The sequence below is a fragment of the Pholis gunnellus genome, assembly GCF_910591455.1.
Source record: "Pholis gunnellus genome assembly, chromosome: 9".
NCBI classification, from domain to species: domain Eukaryota; kingdom Metazoa; phylum Chordata; class Actinopteri; order Perciformes; family Pholidae; genus Pholis; species Pholis gunnellus.
In genome coordinates this window covers 26,998,203-27,018,679 of record NC_136535.1, presented here as the reverse complement: position 1 = coordinate 27,018,679, position 20,477 = coordinate 26,998,203, and the positions used below count along the sequence as shown (strand labels likewise).

Here is a 20,477-nt window from a genome sequence, read left to right as displayed (position 1 = left end):
TTCAGAGTTGAAAGGACAGAAAGAGGGAACCGAGAATCAAAGGTCAATCAAAGAGACGGAAGACAAACAATTACAGGTTGAAATGGTTTTATTGACATATTGAAATGAAACAATATCGAGAATATTACGTCTTTATAAAGTCATGATGCTACACATGCCGGTAGACTCCAGTAGGTGGCGGCATTCACCTTTAACATTGGTTTGTAGTAAAAACTTAAGAAGAAAAGTTTTATACAAAAGTGGATACAGAAAAATATTTAAAGAATTTTGTAATCACAGAATAGGTGATATTTTATAGTCTGATTTATAGTCTGTAGTTTAATATGCAACAGGATTGTGTCCAGGTCCACAACTCTTAGATGATCGTAGATCTTAAAAAGGTCCAACACAGGTGTAGCAGGTCTGGTAGTTCGTCCAGATATCTAGTAGGAGTCTTGTAGACCTGGACCTGTAAGTGTTCTTTTAGATCTTGTAGAGGTCTCAGAGGGCTGTAGTAGATCCGTGTCAGAGAGGTTGATCAGAAGGACCAGCTGAGTTTAGATGATGTTGACGTATTTTTAGCAGCTGCCTGGTGTGTTGGTTTCTTCTGGATTCACTTTCATGTCTGGTGGAGGGGAGTCTCTCTGCGGTGGTTCTGAGGGTCTGGATACAGGACAGCTAGACAGGACGTCCTTCTCTCCAGGAATCATGGTTTTCCCCAAAGACTGGAAGCACAAAACAAATCAGAACCAGAAACACAGTGAAGTCTAACTTAAGTCAGGATTAACTCGAGTTTCACTAAACCACAGATGAGGTTCTTCTGATCACGTGGATCAGAGTTCTCGGACCTGGTTCTCAGCCAGAGCCTGTTTGGCCATGTAGTGCTCCCTCTTCATCTTCAGCTCCACCTCCTCGGGGACGTCAGGGACCATCAGGTCGATCAGACGGCCGATGGAGAAGACCACATGCTGAGGAGGAGAGAGAGGAGGAGGTTTTTATATTGTATTCCTTGTAGAACATTGTTCTCTGGAGAACGTTCGGCTAACTCTGGATGGTTCCCCTGATCTCACGGACCTCAAACACGATGACAAACGTCAGTCGGATGGCGAGAAGATGGAAGTACTCTGAAAGGTAATCACCGCTTGTATCCCGGAAACCCCGATACCTGCAGGGCAACAACAACGTCATCAATATCATCAAGACCAGCCATACCATCAACATTAGCACCATCAGCAACATCAGCAACAACAGCAGTATCAGCAACATCAGCAACATCAGCAACATCAGCAGCATTAGCAACACCCAGGGACGTTTTTAGGATTCAAAGAAAGGGGGGGCTTAGCCTCAAAGAGAGTGGCACGTTTGTGCGCGTAGCGCTCGACAATTTCTTTTGGGGTCCGTTTGGAGCCGTGGATATCCATTGTTTCAGACAGTTCATAGATTGGTTCAATCAGAAAGAGTGTGATTTAGCTCTGTAGTTTTGCTTGCATTCAGTATATGATAACAAAAGAGACAGAATTTCAGGGTCATAGTGAAATTTGACAACACAAATATGAAACTTTCTCAAATAAAGAGAGAAATAATGTTCCTGCTTGTAAAGGAAAGACGGATAAACTAGCTTTCATATCCGCGTCACTCCCAAATCCTGATTCTTAAAGGAACCGCACACAATGGATGGAGAATGGACCTGACGGTGTCAACTTCTGAGTTGTTTACTTGTTTTATTAGTCTCTCTCATCTGACTGGGCGGAGCTGCCACCTCTCCTAATGAATCTTCTTATATCCATCTGGTCAATGAATTGGATGATATACCGGTACAATAGTGTTATATGGATACCGTGAGAAAGATAAGACTGTCGAACGCACTGATGTGGTTTTTATGTTTGTGGTGTTAGAAATGTGTGCTTGTGGGAGAGCGACTGTTGCATCTGCACCACATCCGCAGGTGGAGGTGTGCGTGCGCGGATCGGGGAGGACCTCCGCTGTGCACGTTGCAGAGAGCAGTGGATAATTGTAATTTGTATCAAGTGTGATTTAAAAAAAAAAAATGTTAAACTTTTTTTTTTTTGCTGGCGGATTCGCGGGCCACATAAAATGACGTGGCGGGCCGGATTCGGAAAACATGGCACATGGAAAACATTCCAGCGTTTTGTCAACGTTTTAAACTTAAAATAATATTTCTACGTTAAAGTATGGCTAGTCAACATGGGCCCAAAGTTAAGTGTGTTATTAGCTCTCTTCACGCCGAAACCGTTTTTCACGATTTTCGGGAAAACCGCTGGGTGAATCTCTCTGGAAAATAGATAGCACACGATTCCCGAATCAGGCCGCACGTTTTGATGTATGTTTTGCGCAGGTGTTGGCAATGCTGTGTGAGGAGAAGCGCAGCAAACTTTCTGGATAAAGATGATTATTATTATTAAGCCCAATGGATTATATTCAGAGTGGCTTTGTGCTACAAAGCCACTCTGAATTAGCAACATCAGCAGCATTAGCAAATCCAGCAACATCAGCACCTTAAGCAACATCAGCAACATCAGCAGCATTAGAAACATCAGCAACAACAGCAACATCAGCAACACCGGTAACAAAAAGGCTACATGGACCTGCAGTGTGTGTTGCGTACTGTAGTTGCAGTGATGTTGCCTACCTGCAGGGTGTGTGTTGCTGGCTGTAGTTGCGTGGGGACGTTGCCAGGGTGAAGTTGATGAACCCGGTCAGTGTGCGGTCTCTGGTGTAGCCGTAGTAGAGCCGTGGTAGGAAAGACGAGGTGAAGGCGATGAGGAACGCCTAAAAACAGCGAGGTGGAGAAGATCAGATTCTATTAGTTGATGGTGGAGAAGATCAGATTCTATTGGTTGATGGTGGAGAAGATCAGATTCTATTGGTTGATGGTGGAGAAGATCAGATTCTATTGGTTGATGGAGAAGGTTTAGATTCTATTAGTTGATGGTGGAGAAGATCAGATTCTATTAGTTGATGGTGGAGAAGATCAGATTCTATTGGTTGATGGAGAAGGTTTAGATTCTATTAGTTGATGGTGGAGAAGATCAGATTCTATTAGTTGATGGTGGAGAAGATCAGATTCTATTAGTTGATGGTGGAGAAGATCAGATTCTATTAGTTGATGGTGGAGAAGATCAGATTCTATTGGTTGATGGTGGAGAAGATCAGATTCTATTGGTTGATGGAGAAGGTTTAGATTCTATTGGGCGATAGTGGAGAAGGTTTAGATTCTATTGGGCGATAGTGGAGAAGGTCAGATTCTATTGGGCGATAGTGGAGAAGGTCAGATTCTATTGGGTGATAGTGGAGAAGGTTTAGATTCTATTGGGCGATAGTGGAGAAGGTCAGATTCTATTGGGCGATAGTGGAGAAGGTCAGATTCTATTGGGTGATAGTGGAGAAGGTTTAGATTCTATTGGGCGATAGTGGAGAAGGTTTAGATTCTATTGGGCGATAGTGGAGAAGGTCAGATTCTATTGGGTGATAGTGGAGAAGGTTTAGATTCTATTGGTCGATAGTGGAGAAGGTTTAGATTCTATTGGTCGATAGTGGAGAAGGTTTAGATTCTATTGGGCGATAGTGGAGAAGGTCAGATTCTATTGGGCGATAGTGGAGAAGGTCAGATTCTATTGGTTGCTTAGCCTACGTTGCTGAGGACGGCCACGTGGGAGATGAACTGCATGATCTGGAACCAGATCCCGATGTCTTGAGCCCGCTCGCCCACCGGGCGCCGATACTCCGTCACAAACTTCTGAGCGTCCAATCGGATCTCCACCCAGTTGTTGATGAGAGCGAAGAGAGGAGCCAGAGGACACGCCGCCACGAAGACGGTGATGAAACCAAACTGGATCACTGAGGGAGAACGAGGAGGTTAAACCTCACCCGTCCAGAAATGCACCAGGTAGATAAATCCAACAGGAAAAAAAGGACTCACCCATCTCGAGGTATTCACTGAAGAGTCCTTCACAGACCAGCAGCTGGTAGTCCGTCTCCCAGGGAGAAACCACCTCCTCCTCCTCTTCCTCCTGCTTCTCCTCCTTCCTCTCCTCCTCTCCTCCCTCCTCCTTCACCTCCTTCAGCCGGTGACTTGACTTCCTCTTCTGCCACCAGCACTTCAACTTCCTGCCAGATCGTGAGCCGCCAGTTTGAGTCAGAAAAAAGTATGTTTTATTTAACAGGTGCGACGTTTTTTACACGACACATCATCTATATTATCAGACAATACTTTATTTATTCAGAAGATATTTTGTGTTTTTCTTTACGGGCAGATGAACTCCTGGGCGTTGTTGATCAGCTGTTTTCCCACCATGATGACCAGCAGCTCCTGAGCCAGTTCAATGAGACATCCACCGGCTCCACACTGGGACACACAGATATTAAGAACTCACTGATATCACATCACCTCATCAATAATAACTGATCTGATGAGGTAGACTTTGGTCTTCACAAAATGTTTATTCTCTAAAGAAGTTATCTGGTTTGTGAATACAATTCAAAACATCATAATTAAATATTATCAGAATGGTCATACATAAACTGTGAAGAGCAGCAACTGTGTCTCACTGAAGGACAGGTGGACATGCGGCTAGAGGAGACGGGGATCGAACCGCCAATCTTGCAGTCACAGTACGAGCCGTTCGCCGGTTCGATTCCCGGCTCGTTGAAGTGTCCACGAGCAAAACAAAGTAGTTTTCTGCTGATGTGTATGTGTAGGAAATAACCATCACCATCATCTTCATCAGTACCACAATGTGACTTTCACTCACGTCTTCATTGCGAACTCCAAACAGAGTTTTGTAGTTTCCAGGGTAACCGATGAACCTGAACACAAACAAACAAACAGGCGGAACGAAAACTTTGAGATGTCGACGAGAAACGATCAGAATAAAGTTCTGTTGTAATCTAACTGCTGCTCTGTTACTTCAACAGTCAAACCCCGAGAGAAGAAGAACGACGCAAAAACAGACTGAAGGCAAGAAATAAAATCACAACAGAGAAAGAATAAATAATAAAAAGTGCCTCGTTCTGATTGGTTGTCGGGCTCCTCACCTGCCTTTGAAGAATGCGATGTAAATCGGAGACGAGTAGAAGTTCACGAACTGGAAGATGAAAACTTTGAGGATGAACATGTCTTCAAATTTAGACTGAGTCCGATGCATCTCTAAAAACAACAACACAACAACAACATCAGCTGTGTACATGTACACCAATCATACTACACTGTGTACATGTACACCAATAATACTACACCGTGTACATGTACACCAATAATACTACACCGTGTACATGTACACCAATAATACTACACCGTGTACATGTACACCAATCATACTACACCGTGTACATGTACACCAATCATACTACACCGTGTACATGTACACCAATAATACTACACCGTGTACATGTACACCAATAATACTACACCGTGTACATGTACACCAATAATACTACACCGTGTACATGTACACCAATAATACTAAAACATAACAAAATAAACAAATGCAAAAAAACAGGCTGAATTTACATTCACATGTTGATAGTTTTTTAATTCATCAAAACTAAAATGTGATGAAATTAGTTTTTGTCAAAAGTCGAAGACTAAAGGTGTGTTCACACCAAACGCGATGAACGCGACGAGATTACATACAAAGTCTATGTACAGACGCGATGAACGCGAATTTGCGATGGCGCGGCGTGTTTGACGCGTCAAAACGCCGAAACGCCGAATCGCCCCAAACGCAGAAGTTTAAATATTTGAACTTCTGCGAATAAATCGCGTGACGCTCCAGCGCGATAGCCAATCAGCGTTGAGTTGCTCCCCATGTCATCAGTGAAGTCCTGCTGTTGTTGAATCAGGAAATAAATGCTGTAGCCGCCATGTTCACCCAGAGCTCTACGACCCCTCATATCAGTAGAGACCAGACTATGTGTGTGTGTGTGTGTGTGTGTGTGTGTAAACCATATGGTACAAACAATGAATAGACGCTGCCGTATTTACGTCTATATGACGTTATTGTGAGTGTTGATGGAGCTGCTATAATGTTAGCATAGCCTAGCACCGATCGATCCGAGCTCCATTGAGAAAACAAGTACAAATCGGCATCATTACGTAGTTATTTCGGAGTCCCTTTTTGTCGGTTTATTGCCGTTAAATCACAGCCAAGTCAGTGTATTGTGTGTTCATACAGCTGTAGTAAACAGCCGACGTGTGGCTCGCTAGACACAGTGAGCTCGATGAAATCCACGGAGCTCCTCCGGACTATGTTATGAACCAGACATGACGGCGTTTAGTTCCCCGTGATATCTGGACTTCCACAACACGTACTGAGCAGAAATAGAGGTGATCTTTCTACGGTTGATGGCGGACAGTTGAACAGCTTTCAGGCCGATAAGCCACGCCCCCTCTCCGGCGCGTCCAGCGCGATGCACGAGATGAACGCGGATGAACATATCGCCGCCGGCGTTACCGCGAATGACGCGATGAACGCGATGAACGCGATTCGCGCCGCGTTCATCGCGTTTGGTGTGAACACACCTTAAAAACTGAGGAAGAGGAGGGTGAGGAGGGTGAGGAGGAAGGTGCGACTCACCCCAGCGGGTGAGTAGGTGAGCCAGTGAGGTGTAAACCCTCGACAACATGAGGATGACCAACAGGTTCAACACAGATCCTGAAATACTGGCTACCCTCCCAGCCTGAAAACACACACACACACACACACACACACACACACACACACACACACACACACACACACACACGTTTTTAAAATCAGGTAGACAAGAAGACAGAAACAATGTAAACTTAGTCAAATGTAAACCTCGTAACATAAGTATGTAAAGCATGTAACTTCAAAATGACTTTGGGACACAAACTGTCACGTTTAGGCTTTGCCCTCTGTGTGTGTGTGTGTGTGTCTCTGTGTGTGTGTGTGTGTGTGTGTGTGTGTGTGTGTGTCTCTGTGTGTGTGTGTGTGTGTGTGTGTGTCTGTGTGTGTGTGTGTGTGTGTGTGTGTAGTCCCGCCCCTGGTCTCCCCCGGCTCCCTCCTGTGTCTCGGGTACGTCTCAAGTCTCTTTGTCGTTTCCTCGCTTGAACAGGAAGTTGTTCTGCTCCTCCGTACTGACGGACGTCCCAAAGCTCTGATTTAGCTCAGAGGAGGGAGGAGAGAGGAGAGAGGAGACAGGAGACATGAGCGAGGACGCACGAGAGCAGCCTTCCAGGAAGTGTGTTAACGGTGGCCACGCCCCCTCAGTGCTCATCATGTGATTGGACGCTGCAGCTGATGACTGAGTTTAACAGCAGAGTGAAGATCAGATTAAACTCTAGTTTATATTTGATCTGTTCTCTGGTTTAAATAGATGTTCATTGTAGTCTGAACAACAAAAGAACCACAAACAACTTCCTCAATAACTTCATGATGAAAGGATGAAAGTGAGAGATCTTTACATCATTGATCATCACTTCATTCAGTCACTGAGGATCATTCAGAGTTTCATGAGTTCCATCATTGAACCTGAAACATGGAGCCGAATACATTCATTCAGTGTTTCAGAGAAACAATCATCATGTTCTGCTTATTTCATGATGACGTCACAGTTTAAAACGTTCAGACGCAAATAATTCATGAATGAGACGAAAACATTCCACCGTAGAGATGATCCTGATCTCATGAACACAGTTTAACAGACTGCAGAGACGATCACTGTGTTTATGAGTTATTAGTGTTATTAGTTACTATTATTAGTCCAGAGATCATGAGAACAGACTCACACTCCTCTAAAGTCTCTCCAGCTGTTAGAGCGACTGACAGCTGATCCAGGTGTGATCAGCTGATCACACCTGAGGAAAGGACGTCTCATGTCTCTTAAACATGTTTCCTTGTTTCCTCTCTCCTCACATGGTTTCCTTGCGCAAGGAAAGGACACAAGTGAGAGGACCAGGGATGCATTTCAGAGCCTTGGGATGCACCTTCAGTGTGTTTCCTGATTGCTCTCATTCACTTCACCTGCGTTCGGTCACCTGCCGCTGGTCTTTGCCTCGGTGAACCCCGCTCATACACACTCCCCTGCTCTCCCTGTTCTGGTTGTCAGGTTGTACTTAGTTCCTCCTCCGTGTGCTCATCGTGTTTCCAGAGTTTTCGTGTGTTTGTTCGTTTGTGACTTTGCTTTTTTTCCCGCTCCCTGTTGGAGTGGTTTTGAGTTGCCTCGTGTGTCTGTTTGGTGCAAAGTAAAGAACCTCGCCTTCCACCTCGTCTCCGGCGTCTGAGTCTGTGCTGTGTCTAATAATGTGTTGACGTAGTTACTTAGAATGTGTCCCATAAAGAAGCTAAATGAAGTCTCGTGCTGTTAGCGCTGCTATCCTTGATTGCGCTGTTAGCGGCTGGAGGCGTGTGGCGGCACCACAAACGCTCTGAACACCGTCTGCAGAGCCTCTAAAGTAATACCGTGTTGTGTTGTACTCACAGAGCCGGTTAGGAAGCTGCCGGACTCGTAGATGAAGACCGTGACGATGGTGCGATACACGATGATGGCCATGAGGAACATCAGCACCATGATAACCTGCACACAGGAAGTTCAACTGGCCTGTACTGTGACACCATAATGTAAACAGCCTGTCGTTCTATCGGAGTTCTTCTTTGAGTTGTACAATAAAGGTATTATCAGTTTTATGAACATTTAAGGAGAAACTCCAGCTTTAAAGTCCAAACGTTGCTTCACGTCGTCTCCTCCGCTGGAGGGAAAGCCAGCAGTCGGAGGTTCAGGGTGAAAGGTCAGGAGGCTCACCATGAGGATGATGACCATGCAGCCGGTCAATGTTCTGTTGAGTCGTTTCTTGGGAGGGAAGTAAGGTTCCTCTGCTCCGGTCACTGGGTTCCTCATAGTCATCGGCGCCATGGCGGTGAACTCTGGACGAGGTCTCTCCTGTGGAGGACACAAAACCGAAGACGTGTATCAGCATCACGTATCAATCGTACAACTCGTAACATCAGAGCTACAGAGAAGAGAACTCCATCAAGGCCATGCCCGATCTCACAATGTTAAAGTGACTGAGGAACTTTTACCTGGTCCTGAACCAGTCTCAGTTTAGTCCTGATCCTCTATGAACCAGTCTCAGGGTAGTCCTGATCCTCTATATGACCATCAGTAAAGAGACCATCAGAGAGAAGATGGTCTGTTTCTATAGAGTGATTCTGGTGAAACCAGATGAACTCATGCAGGTTCACCAGAACCTCCTTCAGCTCAGACTCCAGCAGAGACCGGTCCACCGTGGACAGACCCAGATCCTCCAGCAGAGACCGGTCCACCGTGGACAGACCCGGATCCTCCAGCAGAGACCGGTCCACCGTGGACAGACCCGGATCCTCCAGCAGAGACCGGTCCACCGTGGACAGACCCGGATCCTCCAGCAGAGACCGGTCCACCGTGGACAGACCCAGATCCTCCAGCAGAGACCGGTCCACCGTGGACAGACCCAGATCCTCCAGCAGAGACCGGTCCACCGTGGACAGACCCGGATCCTCCAGCAGAGACCGGTCCACCGTGGACAGACCCAGATCCTCCAGCACAGACCGGTCTCTAACATCTGGATGTGGACCACGCTTCACCCTTCAGCTGAAAACATAACCTCTGAGGTGGAGGTGTTTGTTCAGGTGAGACAGGTGTAGTGTGAGACAGGTACCTCGATGTCCTGGAACTCGGAGCAGTCCCAGCGGTGAGACAGAACTGAACAAGTCCTCTTCCAGTACTCCAGAGAGGTGATGGCCCACAGAGACATGAAGACACTGAAAAACACTGTTCCTCCATTATCGAACATGATACCGGCCTGCAGAGACAGACAGGGTGTCAGACAGACAGGTGGACTCACTGTGTTCACACACAATGCAAACAGGTCACTCTTAAGCCTTAATATAATTTAAACAGGCGAGTTAAATAGAAATTTGCCCCCAAACAGTAGTCATGAATGGTGATATTAGCTATAGACACCAAAACCGGTCTTAGTACCAAGTTTGTGGACAGATGGACAGACAGGAGGACAGACGGGTGGACAGACGGGTGGACAGACGGGTGGACAGACAGGTGGACAGACAGGAGGACAGACAGGTGGACAGACAGGAGGACAGACAGGAGGACAGACGGGTGGACAGACGGGTGGACAGACAGGAGGACAGACGGGTGGACAGACAGGTGGACAGACGGGTGGACAGACAGGTGGACAGACAGGTGGACAGACAGGAGGACAGACAGGAGGACAGACAGGAGGACAGACGGGTGGACAGACAGGTGGACAGACGGGTGGACAGACAGGTGGACAGACGGGTGGACAGACGGGTACCTTGAAGGTGACACAGATGCTGGAGTAGTTCCAGTGGGAGCAGATGTTACACAGAGGACACATGCTGAAGCTGTTTCCACTGTCACACAGCTCCTTCCTACACACACACACACACAGTAACAATAGATGGTTATCCTGATGACGTGCAGATCATTTTTAAACTGTGTAGATAAAGTTGAGTGTCGTCGGCAATAAAAATACATTATTAGACGCTTAGTTCAGGAGGGAAAGTGTTGAAGATGAATCCTTGAGGTGATGATCCTCTGAGAGGATCACCAGACACGTCACTGATGTGAAATGCATTGTGGGATACTGACGACCAAATGATAAGCTCGTTGTGTCCTGCTCTATTTTTGGCCTTTTATAACAAACTATTCGACTTTGAGTTTAAACTTACGCTGGAACGTCAGTGGCCATGAGCCAGAACCCGAACAAGAAGACCACGGTCCCAACGAGGGACGCCGGCAGCAGCCAGCCGGTGTAGAAACCTGCAGGCAGACGCGGTTATTAGGTGGAGCGATGGTCAGCGGTGCTAAGTTACTGTTGCAGTCGCTCCAGTTACCGAGCCAGGCAAAGTACAGCGCTATCTTCTCTCCAAAGTATTCCCTGATGTGGTCCAGAGGTTGGTAGCGTCTCCAGGAGGACCACGTGGCCCAGTACGAGTACAGGATCTCTCTCAGACCCAGAGACTCGAGGGGCAAGGGGGGCGTCGGCAGCTGGAAACCTCCCTGAAGAATTACAAAACAAAGAATATGAGGTTGGTTTTTCAGTCTGCAGCTGTTATCAATCACAATCAGGGTCAAAGAGAAAGTTAAATATTCATTAGTTTTATCAGATAGCGTCTTTATAACGTCTTACATCATTCTTCTGCATGTTTGAGGGTTGTTAGGATAAAATATGGAGGAAGGAGTCTGTTTGGGTTAAAGGTTAAAGGTTAGGTTGGGGGAGGGGTTAAAGGTTAGGTTGGGGAGGGGTTAAAGGTTAACGGTTACGTTGGGGGAGGGGTTAAAGGTTAAAGGTTATGTTAGGGGAGGGGTTAAAGGTTAACGGTTAGGTTGGGGAGGGGTTAAAGGTTAAAGGTTACGTTGGGGGAGGGGTTAAAGGTTACGTTGGGGGAGGGGTTAAAGGTTAGGTTGGGGGAGGGGTTAAAGGTTAAAGGTTATGTTAGGGGAGGGGTTAAAGGTTAACGGTTAGGTTGGGGGAGGGGTTAAAGGTTAACGGTTACGTTGGGGGAGGGGTTAAAGGTTAACGGTTCGGGTCATCACCTCATGCAGCGGGTAGGCAGCAGTGAAGACCTGCTCAGACAGAAGTCGATCGATTCCCACCTCCCCTCTCTTCACAGTCCCGTATGCGGTCCTGGCCAGGATCTCATACAGCTGGAAGGACAGGAAACAGTCACTGCAGGGACGCACAGTGGACTAAAACTAACACGCCTCTGATCCTTTTCTTTAGAGTCATGGTCCTGATGTCACTTCCTGTCTACCTGCTGGTCAACTGGCCTCTGTGACTGAATGAAAGTCACTGTGTCACTGAACATAAAGGTTTCGTTCTTGGGTTTTTGTGAAACCTGTTCTTGGGGTTTACTGGGGATTTGCAGGAGCTAAGCTAGCAGTTTACCCCTGCTTTCAGTCTTTGTGCTAAGCTAGGCTAACCGCATCCTGGACCCATCTCAGACATGGGTCTCTGTCATGGAGAGGACAGAACAAGAGGATTTAATCGGAATCAGAATCAGAACCGTTTATTGCCGATGTATGTTTCACATACAAGGACTTTGTCATGGCGGGTGGTGCATTGGTTCTGATGGAGGTCTTGGTCCTGATGGACCACAGCCTCCTGCCAGATGGAAGGGGCTCGGGTCGGCTACACTCTTCCTTGTTTGCTTCAGGGTCCTTGAAGCGAACAAGTCCTGGAGGGACGGCAGATTGCAGCCAACCACCCTCTGAGCAGAGCGGATGATGCTGCAGCAGCTTGACGGACGTGACTGGAGGTGCAGCTGTTGGTGTACAGGGAGGAGAGCAGAGGGGAGAGAACGCAGCCTTGGGGGGAACCGGTGCTGATGGTCCGGGAGGCTGAGACGTGTTTTCCCAGCTTCACGCGCTGCTTCCTGTCAGACAGGAAGTCTGTGATGCACTTGCAGGTGGAGTCGGGCACGTGCAGCTGAGAGAGCTTGTTATGCAGCAGAGACGGGGTGATGGTGTTGAAGGCAGAGCTGAAGTCCACAAACAGGATCCTGGCGTAGGTTCCTGGGGAGTCCAGATGCTGGAGGATGAAGTGAAGGACCATGTTGACTGCGTCGTCTACAGACCTGTTGGCTCTGTAGGTGAACTTCAGGGGGTCCAGGAGTGAGTCGGTGATGGTTTTAAGGTGGGACAGGACCAGGCGCTCAAAAGACTTCATGACCACAGAGGTCAGGGCGACGGGCCTGTAGTCATTGAGTCCTGTGATCCTGGTTTTTTGGGGACGGGGATGATGGTGGAGGCCTTGAAGCAGGCTGGTACGCAGCATGTCTCCAGAGAGGTGTTGAAGATGTCTGTGAACACCGGAGACAGCTGATCAGCTCAATGCTTCAGGGTGGAGGGGAGACGGAGTCCGGCCCGGCTGCTTTGCGGGGTTCTGTTTAAATGTTGGAGTGTCCCTTTAACCCTCTATAAGGATAAAAAGAACGTCTCCCTGAGGAACGCCACCATTTATTCATGCCACATTTCTATCTTTCTGTCTTTTCTGTGAGATTGTTTCAAAAGACAAATTAGTATAAATATGAGCTGTTTTTAAAAGTAGGTTTGATTCGTCACCTTTTTGCTATAAAACTATAATTAAAATGAAAGTGTCCTGTTGTGTTTGAGCATTTATCTAGATAGCTGCTCGATACAAGTTTTGGAAAACGTTTTTTTAATACAATTCTAACATTATTTCTAGGAAATTACAAAAACTAGAATCCAGCATGAAGTTCTAAATATCAATATGTTGATATCGTTATAATATAGATGCAAATATTGAATTAAAACTGTGTTATTTGTATTCTTGTGTTAAGCTTCACTAAAATCACATTTAAAGTGAGTTTCTGTGTAAGTAAGAAGGAATCCTGAGTATTTGTGTCTTCTCTCTGGTTTCCTGAGTGCGTGTGAAGCTTTGTGTTCTTGCTGCTCGTAGTGTTTGAGGAGGAGGCGTCGCTGCATCCGTCTGCTGAATGAAACATCCTGGAATCTGAGCGGTCGATGGCTCCACATCTCTGAACCAATCACAGCCGTCTGTGAGGGCCACGCCCCCATCCATTCCACCATAATATACTTATCATGGAAATGATAAGTATATTATTATATATAAAGTTTTTCTCCTACTTTCAAGACATTAAAACAAAATGTCTGTTTCCTTTCTTTCTTTTTTCTTTTTTTACTAATCTAATGATCAAAACACATCAAGTCTCATTTCTGTTTTCTATTTTGTGGATTTCTTTCTGGTTTTGACTTCTCATCTGAAATCATTAAAATGTCTTAAAAGTCATCCTAATTTTCATCTTTATTTTCGGTTTCATATTGTCTTAATGCACGGCACAAAATGATCTAAAGACAGAAAGAAGACTTTGTGGATGTTGGTTGTCTCGTTACTCAATGTTGCATCTCGACGTTATTTAACCGGATTACATTCACTGCTGCTTTTAATCTCTAGTGTCCACATTGAGATCTGGTAACAACCAAACGTCAGTTCAATACACATAGTTGTTGAACGTGGATTGAAAACACAGTTGCGTTTCCGCTCATGTTCAACGTGGCCACAGTTTGTTCCTCATCATCTGATCGGATCACAACCCTCCATGCTTTCAGACTTTAATCAGATCAGGATCGGTGGTTTCCTGTTGGCTTCTCTAGTCTAACATTTCTCAGGGAATCTGCACCACTATGGTCCAATATGAAGCAAAGCAGGACTGCTTCATCTCACACAGCGCTCTGGGTCAGATCTAGTTTCAAGAACCAGTTTTCATTGTTATCACACGGTGCACTAAATAAAGTCAGGTTCTACAGGATTCCAACACAGGAGTTGTGTTTGTTCTGTGGGTGTCTGGGCTTCATGTGTGCACGGTACTGAGTGAGGTTCAGAGTTCTTGGTAGGTGGTAGGTATGGGTGGGGTCGGGGGTCAACAATAGATACCTGCACACTGTCTGACGTCACTCCTGCTTATACGTAACTTTAAGGTTTAAGTTGCTCCACAGACTCAGAGATGTCGAGGCGTTCAAACTCACCACCTGGTGTCTCTGAGTCGTCTTGAAGAACGTCTCTTCGTTGTTGCTGCCCAGAAACCTGCAGACAGAAAACAGGCAAAACAGACTGTGTTTCACTAGTGGACCGACGCTTCAACTGCTTTCATTAACCTCCACATCACACGACACACAGCGATTCTTTCCTTGTTCGTTTCTCTTGTCCTTTATCTGAGAGTCTGCACTCACACTTCAACTCATTTCAACGTTCAGGCATTTACCCACCGAACACTGTGCAATTCATTAGCAGGTCAATATTTTAGTAAACTTTCTAGTTTAGATGAGCACAGCATGAACCGCTACATTCAATTACATATAGTTCAATGAAAACTAAAAAAGGCTATCTGTATACTAACTTTAGATAAATTATGAAATACAACAAATAATGAGTAAATACATCAAAACGGGGGTGTGTTGATAATGTTGTCACCTCTTCAGCTTGTTGGTCCTGAACTGACAGGTGTAGAAGTCAGGTGGAGCGTTCGGGACGTCCTGAGACAAAAAGTTGGGGAGAGACAACCGGTCAAAGACCTGTGCAGACCAGTTAGTGATCGGAGCGGTGACCACCTGCAGGAGGACAGAAGACAGAGGACACACTGTGATAACTATTATATTCAGAGCTGGTTCAGGTTTATAGTTAGGGCTGGTTCAGGTTTATAGTTAGGACTGGTTCAGGTTTATAGTTAGGGCTGGTTCAGGTCTATAGTTAGGGCTGGTTCAGGTCTATAGTTAGGACTGGTTCAGGTTCATAGTTAGGACTGGTTCAGGTTTATAGTTAGGGCTGGTTCAGGTTTATAGTTAGGGCTGGTTCAGGTTTATAGTTAGGACTGGTTCAGGTTTATAGTTAGGGCTGGTTCAGGTTCATAGTTAGGACTGGCTCAGGTCTATAGTTAGGACTGGTTCAGGTTTATAGTTAGGACTGGTTCAGGTTCATAGTTAGGACTGGTTCAGGTTTATAGTTAGGGCTGGTTCAGGTCTATAGTTAGGGCTGGTTCAGGTTCTCATTGGACCAGCTCCTAGTTGTATGGTGCTGTAGACCTAGACTGCTGGAGGACTTTCTATAATACACACTGACGAGCCTGAACTCGTGTTTTACCTGCAGAGGGACTCTGAGGCTGATCTCCTCAGCGTAGTAACAGAGGACACTCCAGGGAGCACTGAGGAGGACAAAACAGATCTTTGTCTTCGCCTGAAGGACTTCCTTCTGTAGAGACACAATAAACTGGTTTAAATCACTGGTGGAGTTCCACAAAGCTCTTTTCTAGTTCCACTGCTGTTCTCTCTTATATATACCCAATGGTGGAAAGTAACTAAGTATATTTTGTCAAGTACAGTATTTAGGTACAACTTTACAGGTTCTCTAATTTACTTGCACGTTTCTTTATAAAATATTTATGATGCATGTTTTACAGATTCAATTATCAAACAGGATATGAAGCAGACTATACATGTGAAGTACTGCTCACACATTTATACATCATCAAAGAAGTATCCAACTACAGAACACTGACGGGGCATTCTTCCTCATGAGTACTTTTTACTTTTGATACTTGAAGTACATTTTGAAACTACATTTACTGATACGTGACACCTTTTCTGTAACCGGTGCAGCATTAAAGCGCGGTGGAGCACATTAACATTACTGCTTAACAATGATCCCATCATGTATTCATAGAACATGTAAAGGGTTAATACGTAATGTTGCTGATAATACTGCTGTACTTTTATATGAGTGTCTTATGGACTTTATTACTGATATGTTTTCTTAGGTAATTATGTCAATTAGTGCATGAATTAATAACAGAAGCAGCAGTTCTACAGCGTTCACTGTTCAAACATGTCTCATAGACGTGATGTTTGACTCGTGGTGTGTTTGTTTTACTCACCTGCTCCTGCAGCAGTCCGGAGTCTCTCAGTTTGTTCAGAAACACCTTCCTCCACTTCCTGTGGGCGGGGCTAACACCTTTGCTCTCCTCCTTCTGTGGGGTCAGAGGCTCCTCCCACACCAACACAAAATCTGTCCAATAGGAGCACAGCATTCAAACCAGCAGGAAACAAACAGCCTGGATTCTGTGACACAAAGCAGGAAGTTTTGAAACTTAAACCAAACAAAAGTTTTCCATCTGAGTTCAACCCCTGAAGACCAGAATGCATCTGTTTGTGCTCCAGCATTGTTTACACATGAAGATAGAAAATAACAGCTAGAAGTTTGTGCTGTATGCTACGATCAACACGTCTGTAATCTACCAGTAAACAGAGAAGAAGAAGAAGAAGAAGAAGAGGCTGTGAACCAGAAACTAAATATAAAATATGAATCTTTTCATATCAACACCTCCGGCTCGTTTCTTTCACTCACCGACTCGACTCGACCCGTCACTGAAGACGTTCCTGTCACGACGCTGAGCAGGTGCATTCTGGGAAATGATAACAGAACAGGACAGGTAAAGACATTTAACCTCCACAACAATAAGAGAAAATAATCAAATCAGCATGATGAAGAACCTTCTAGAATATAAAGCTCTGATTCATTCTGCTGGGTCGATCAGCCAATCAGATTCCTCCGTGAGGTTCTGGATTATTACAGAAAACAATCGTTCATCAAGATAATCTTCACTAATGATCCACTTTGATGTTTGAAGTGTAGCAGAGGGGCGTTCACTGACCTGTTTTATAATCAGAGAACTAAACTTCTCTTCAGCTCGTGTTGAACACATGATTTATTTGAGATGAAGGAACAGGAAGTTGGGTTTTAGGACTCATTGCTGAGAGCTTCACGTTAGCTTCATGATGTGTTTACTGTTTCATCACTCAGTCAGTGGAGCCGCTCACTTCCTGTTTCCTGTATCAGCCTCACCAAAACAAACTGGACAGATTTCACAAAAACACCTTTCGTCAGCTCCAGACGAGTTTTTCTCTTTTGAGCTCAGAAACAAAGAGAATGTGAGGATGAGCTGATTTAATATTCTGTCGTTTCAGTAGAAACTGTTCTCCAGGCGGCTTCTCGTGTGTTGAGTTGTCTCTAAATGTGACCATTAAGGCTGATAAACAGATTTCCTCTTTGATTCTATAAACGGTACTCGTTCCTGATGAATGGATGAATGGAGAGGTGTAGTCTAGTCCTGAGACGGTGAATTAGATTTAAGGAGTTCATGTTGATCTGAAACATAACGGAGCAGCTTCTCCAATGAACTAAATGTGAAACATATGAATGATATCATATGTGTAGAGAACTTCATGGGGCCCATTCGACTTATTAACATTCTATTTACTGACTGCTGACCGCCGCACAAGTCGCTTCATTGATTAAAGGTTGAATGAAACCATCCGAGGCTCCAGGACGCTTCCCTGAGGAACTCCACTTCCTGTTTCCTGTTGAATCTCACACTGTTAATCTTTCAATCAGCTGATCGATGATGTCTCACACATCGTTACCGTGGTGATGCTGCCGTAGTCTTTCTCCGCCTTGGTTTCCATGGCGATGAGTTCGGCACTGTCCTCCCTCTGCTCCCCTCGCCTCCTCATCCTCCCTCACCTCCTTCCTCCTTCTTCCTTCCTCCTTCCTCCTTCCTCCTCCACACAGACACAAACAAAGGAATGTTATATATATATATATATATATATATAACAGAAGGTATATATATATATATATATATATATATATATATATATATAACAGAAGGTATATATATATATATTAGTGCTGGGCAATGATAAAAAAAATGTATGGAGATTAATCTCATTGTTATGTTAAAGTTCATAATGAATCTAAAGTAGTGTGTTGAGCTCTTGTATGTTAAAGTGCTGCTCTATGAACTAAAGGTCAACAACATTTGGTTTAAACACTTTAAACTCATCAGGTTCTTGTTAACAGCAGGATTCTCTTCACACAGCAGCAGTTATAACACAGTTATAATGATTCTGATCATAGATATTCAGCGTGTTCACAACTTTATCTTCATGTGTGTCAGAGATGAATTTAAATATACATCTTGACCTGAAACCTATCTACGTCATGTTTTATGTTTGTTAAACTCTCAGTAGTGATAACTAAATGATATGATTATTATACATATTACAAACTAAACACTTTAAAAACTCTAAACAATCATTTAAATGAATCATTTATTGTGTTGGTATGTTGGTCAGACGCTATGCTACGCTGATTAGCGTAACATGTGTGGTGTTTGTTATAAATGTAGTTGGTACATAGAGGGTGATAAGAAGCTGTACTTGGAGGGACTTAGGACCCAGGGGAATGTAGGGGAAGGAAACAGGAAGACACGGAAGAGACGCCACACAAACAGCTGTTCACCGCTCGCTGCTGTTCTTGTGTTAAAAATGTCGCTTAATAATAAAAAAAAAAATGCGTTAACATGCGATAAATTAATTGTCGGCGTTACTTGATGAATGCGTTAACGTGATAATAAGGCGTTAACCTGCCAGCACTCATTCATATAGACTGTAGACTGTAGATGCCCGACATTGGTTCATTCCATTGTTTGTCAACAAGATACAAACATGAAGGTCAATACAATAAAAGATAATAAAAGTAAAACTATGTGAGTCTCCAGACGGTGATGATGTCATTACAGGTGAGGAGCTGGCAGAGCTCTGATTGGCTGTTGGGTGATCAGCTGATTCATTCAGTCATTAATCTCCTCAAACATGTTTCTGTTCAACTTTTATCTTTTCATTCACACGTTAAGCTGACGTCTAAAACAACGTAAACGCTGAACAATGCTTTTACTTCAGTAATGTTTTTATTGTAAGTAGTAAGTATTTACTCTAACAGAGTATTCTTACACTGTGGTATTAGTACTTTTACTCGAACAGAGTATTTGTACTGTATGGTAATAGTACTTTTACTGTATACTTTTGTGTTTTTACACTTTTGATGGAGCACTTGAATCGATAAAAACAGTTAAACAACCTATTGAATAGCACAGAATGACTGATCGATCACACACACACACACACACACACACACACACACACACACACACACACTCACCTGTGCTGTAGTCTTTGTCGGGTGACGAGCAGCTCTCTCTCTCTCTCTCTCTCTCTCTCTCTGTGTCTGTCTCTCTGTGTTGAGTTTCCAGATGCAGACTGACCTCTGTAAGCCCCGCCCCTCGTGTTAACCCCGCCCCCCGCCTCTTGTCACTCCTCTGTCTAAAAACAAACAGCTGTTTGTCTGTCACACCTTCACATGTATACATATATATACACAGCATATATATATATATATATATATATATATGTATATAGATATACACACACATGCACATATACATAGTATTGGTATATATGTATATACCAATACTATGTATATGTAAATATATATATATACACATATATACAGTATATACATATATATATGTGCATATATACACATGTGAATAATACTTATTCATAATAGTATATAACTGTATTCATTACCAATAAACACAGTACTAAAATAAAGTACATGTTGATACTCCTGTGTACTTTTACACTAACATACTGAAAGCAGGAACACAAGTACTCTTTTCAAAATATTAAAAAATAAATATGCATTCACTACTTTAACGGCATTATATGTTCTGTATCAAGTACATGTATGAAGACAAAAAAGTACTTTTGATACTTTAAGTACATTTAGCTTATAGTACTTTTGTATTTTTACTGCAGAAATATTTTAAATGCAAGATTTTCACTTATAACAAAGTTTTTTTTTTACCAAATGCTTTTATTTTGAAGTGAAGCAGATGACACTGTGCATTATGGGATGTCACGAGTGTGTAGTTTTTATAATAAGAGCACAACTGTGAGTTTTATGATATTCAGTGTTTATTATGTTTGTAACGCAGCGCTCTGATTGGACGAGCAGAGTGGTGACGCCCCCTTCAGGACACAGAGTTTATTCTACA

At 44.1% G+C, this 20,477-nt stretch overlaps 1 protein-coding gene across 2 annotated transcripts; it reads right to left on the bottom strand.

Annotated features, from left to right (window-relative positions):
* Positions 1–80: 80 nt before the first annotated feature.
* On the bottom strand, positions 81–19,622 carry ano7 (anoctamin 7). Of its 2 annotated transcripts, none has more exons than XM_079166530.1 (24): positions 19,580–19,622; positions 18,001–18,138; positions 16,925–16,982; positions 16,455–16,585; positions 15,665–15,772; positions 14,999–15,135; positions 14,554–14,611; positions 11,581–11,691; positions 10,878–11,043; positions 10,713–10,803; positions 10,316–10,412; positions 9,662–9,805; positions 8,767–8,904; positions 8,446–8,541; positions 6,576–6,678; positions 5,035–5,146; positions 4,752–4,806; positions 4,248–4,345; positions 3,920–4,107; positions 3,632–3,837; positions 2,630–2,769; positions 1,054–1,144; positions 828–947; positions 81–704 (listed from the first exon to the last, which is right to left on the bottom strand). In XM_079166530.1, exons 2-24 carry the CDS (start codon positions 18,088–18,090, stop codon positions 558–560), a joined length of 2,685 nt encoding a protein of 894 aa, XP_079022656.1. In that variant the 5' UTR covers positions 18,091–18,138; positions 19,580–19,622; the 3' UTR covers positions 81–557. The 2 variants fall into 2 exon arrangements, with proteins under 2 accessions (XP_079022656.1, XP_079022657.1); XM_079166531.1 differs by having other exon boundaries at positions 18,001–18,135; positions 19,570–19,614.
* Positions 19,623–20,477: the final 855 nt, after the last annotated feature.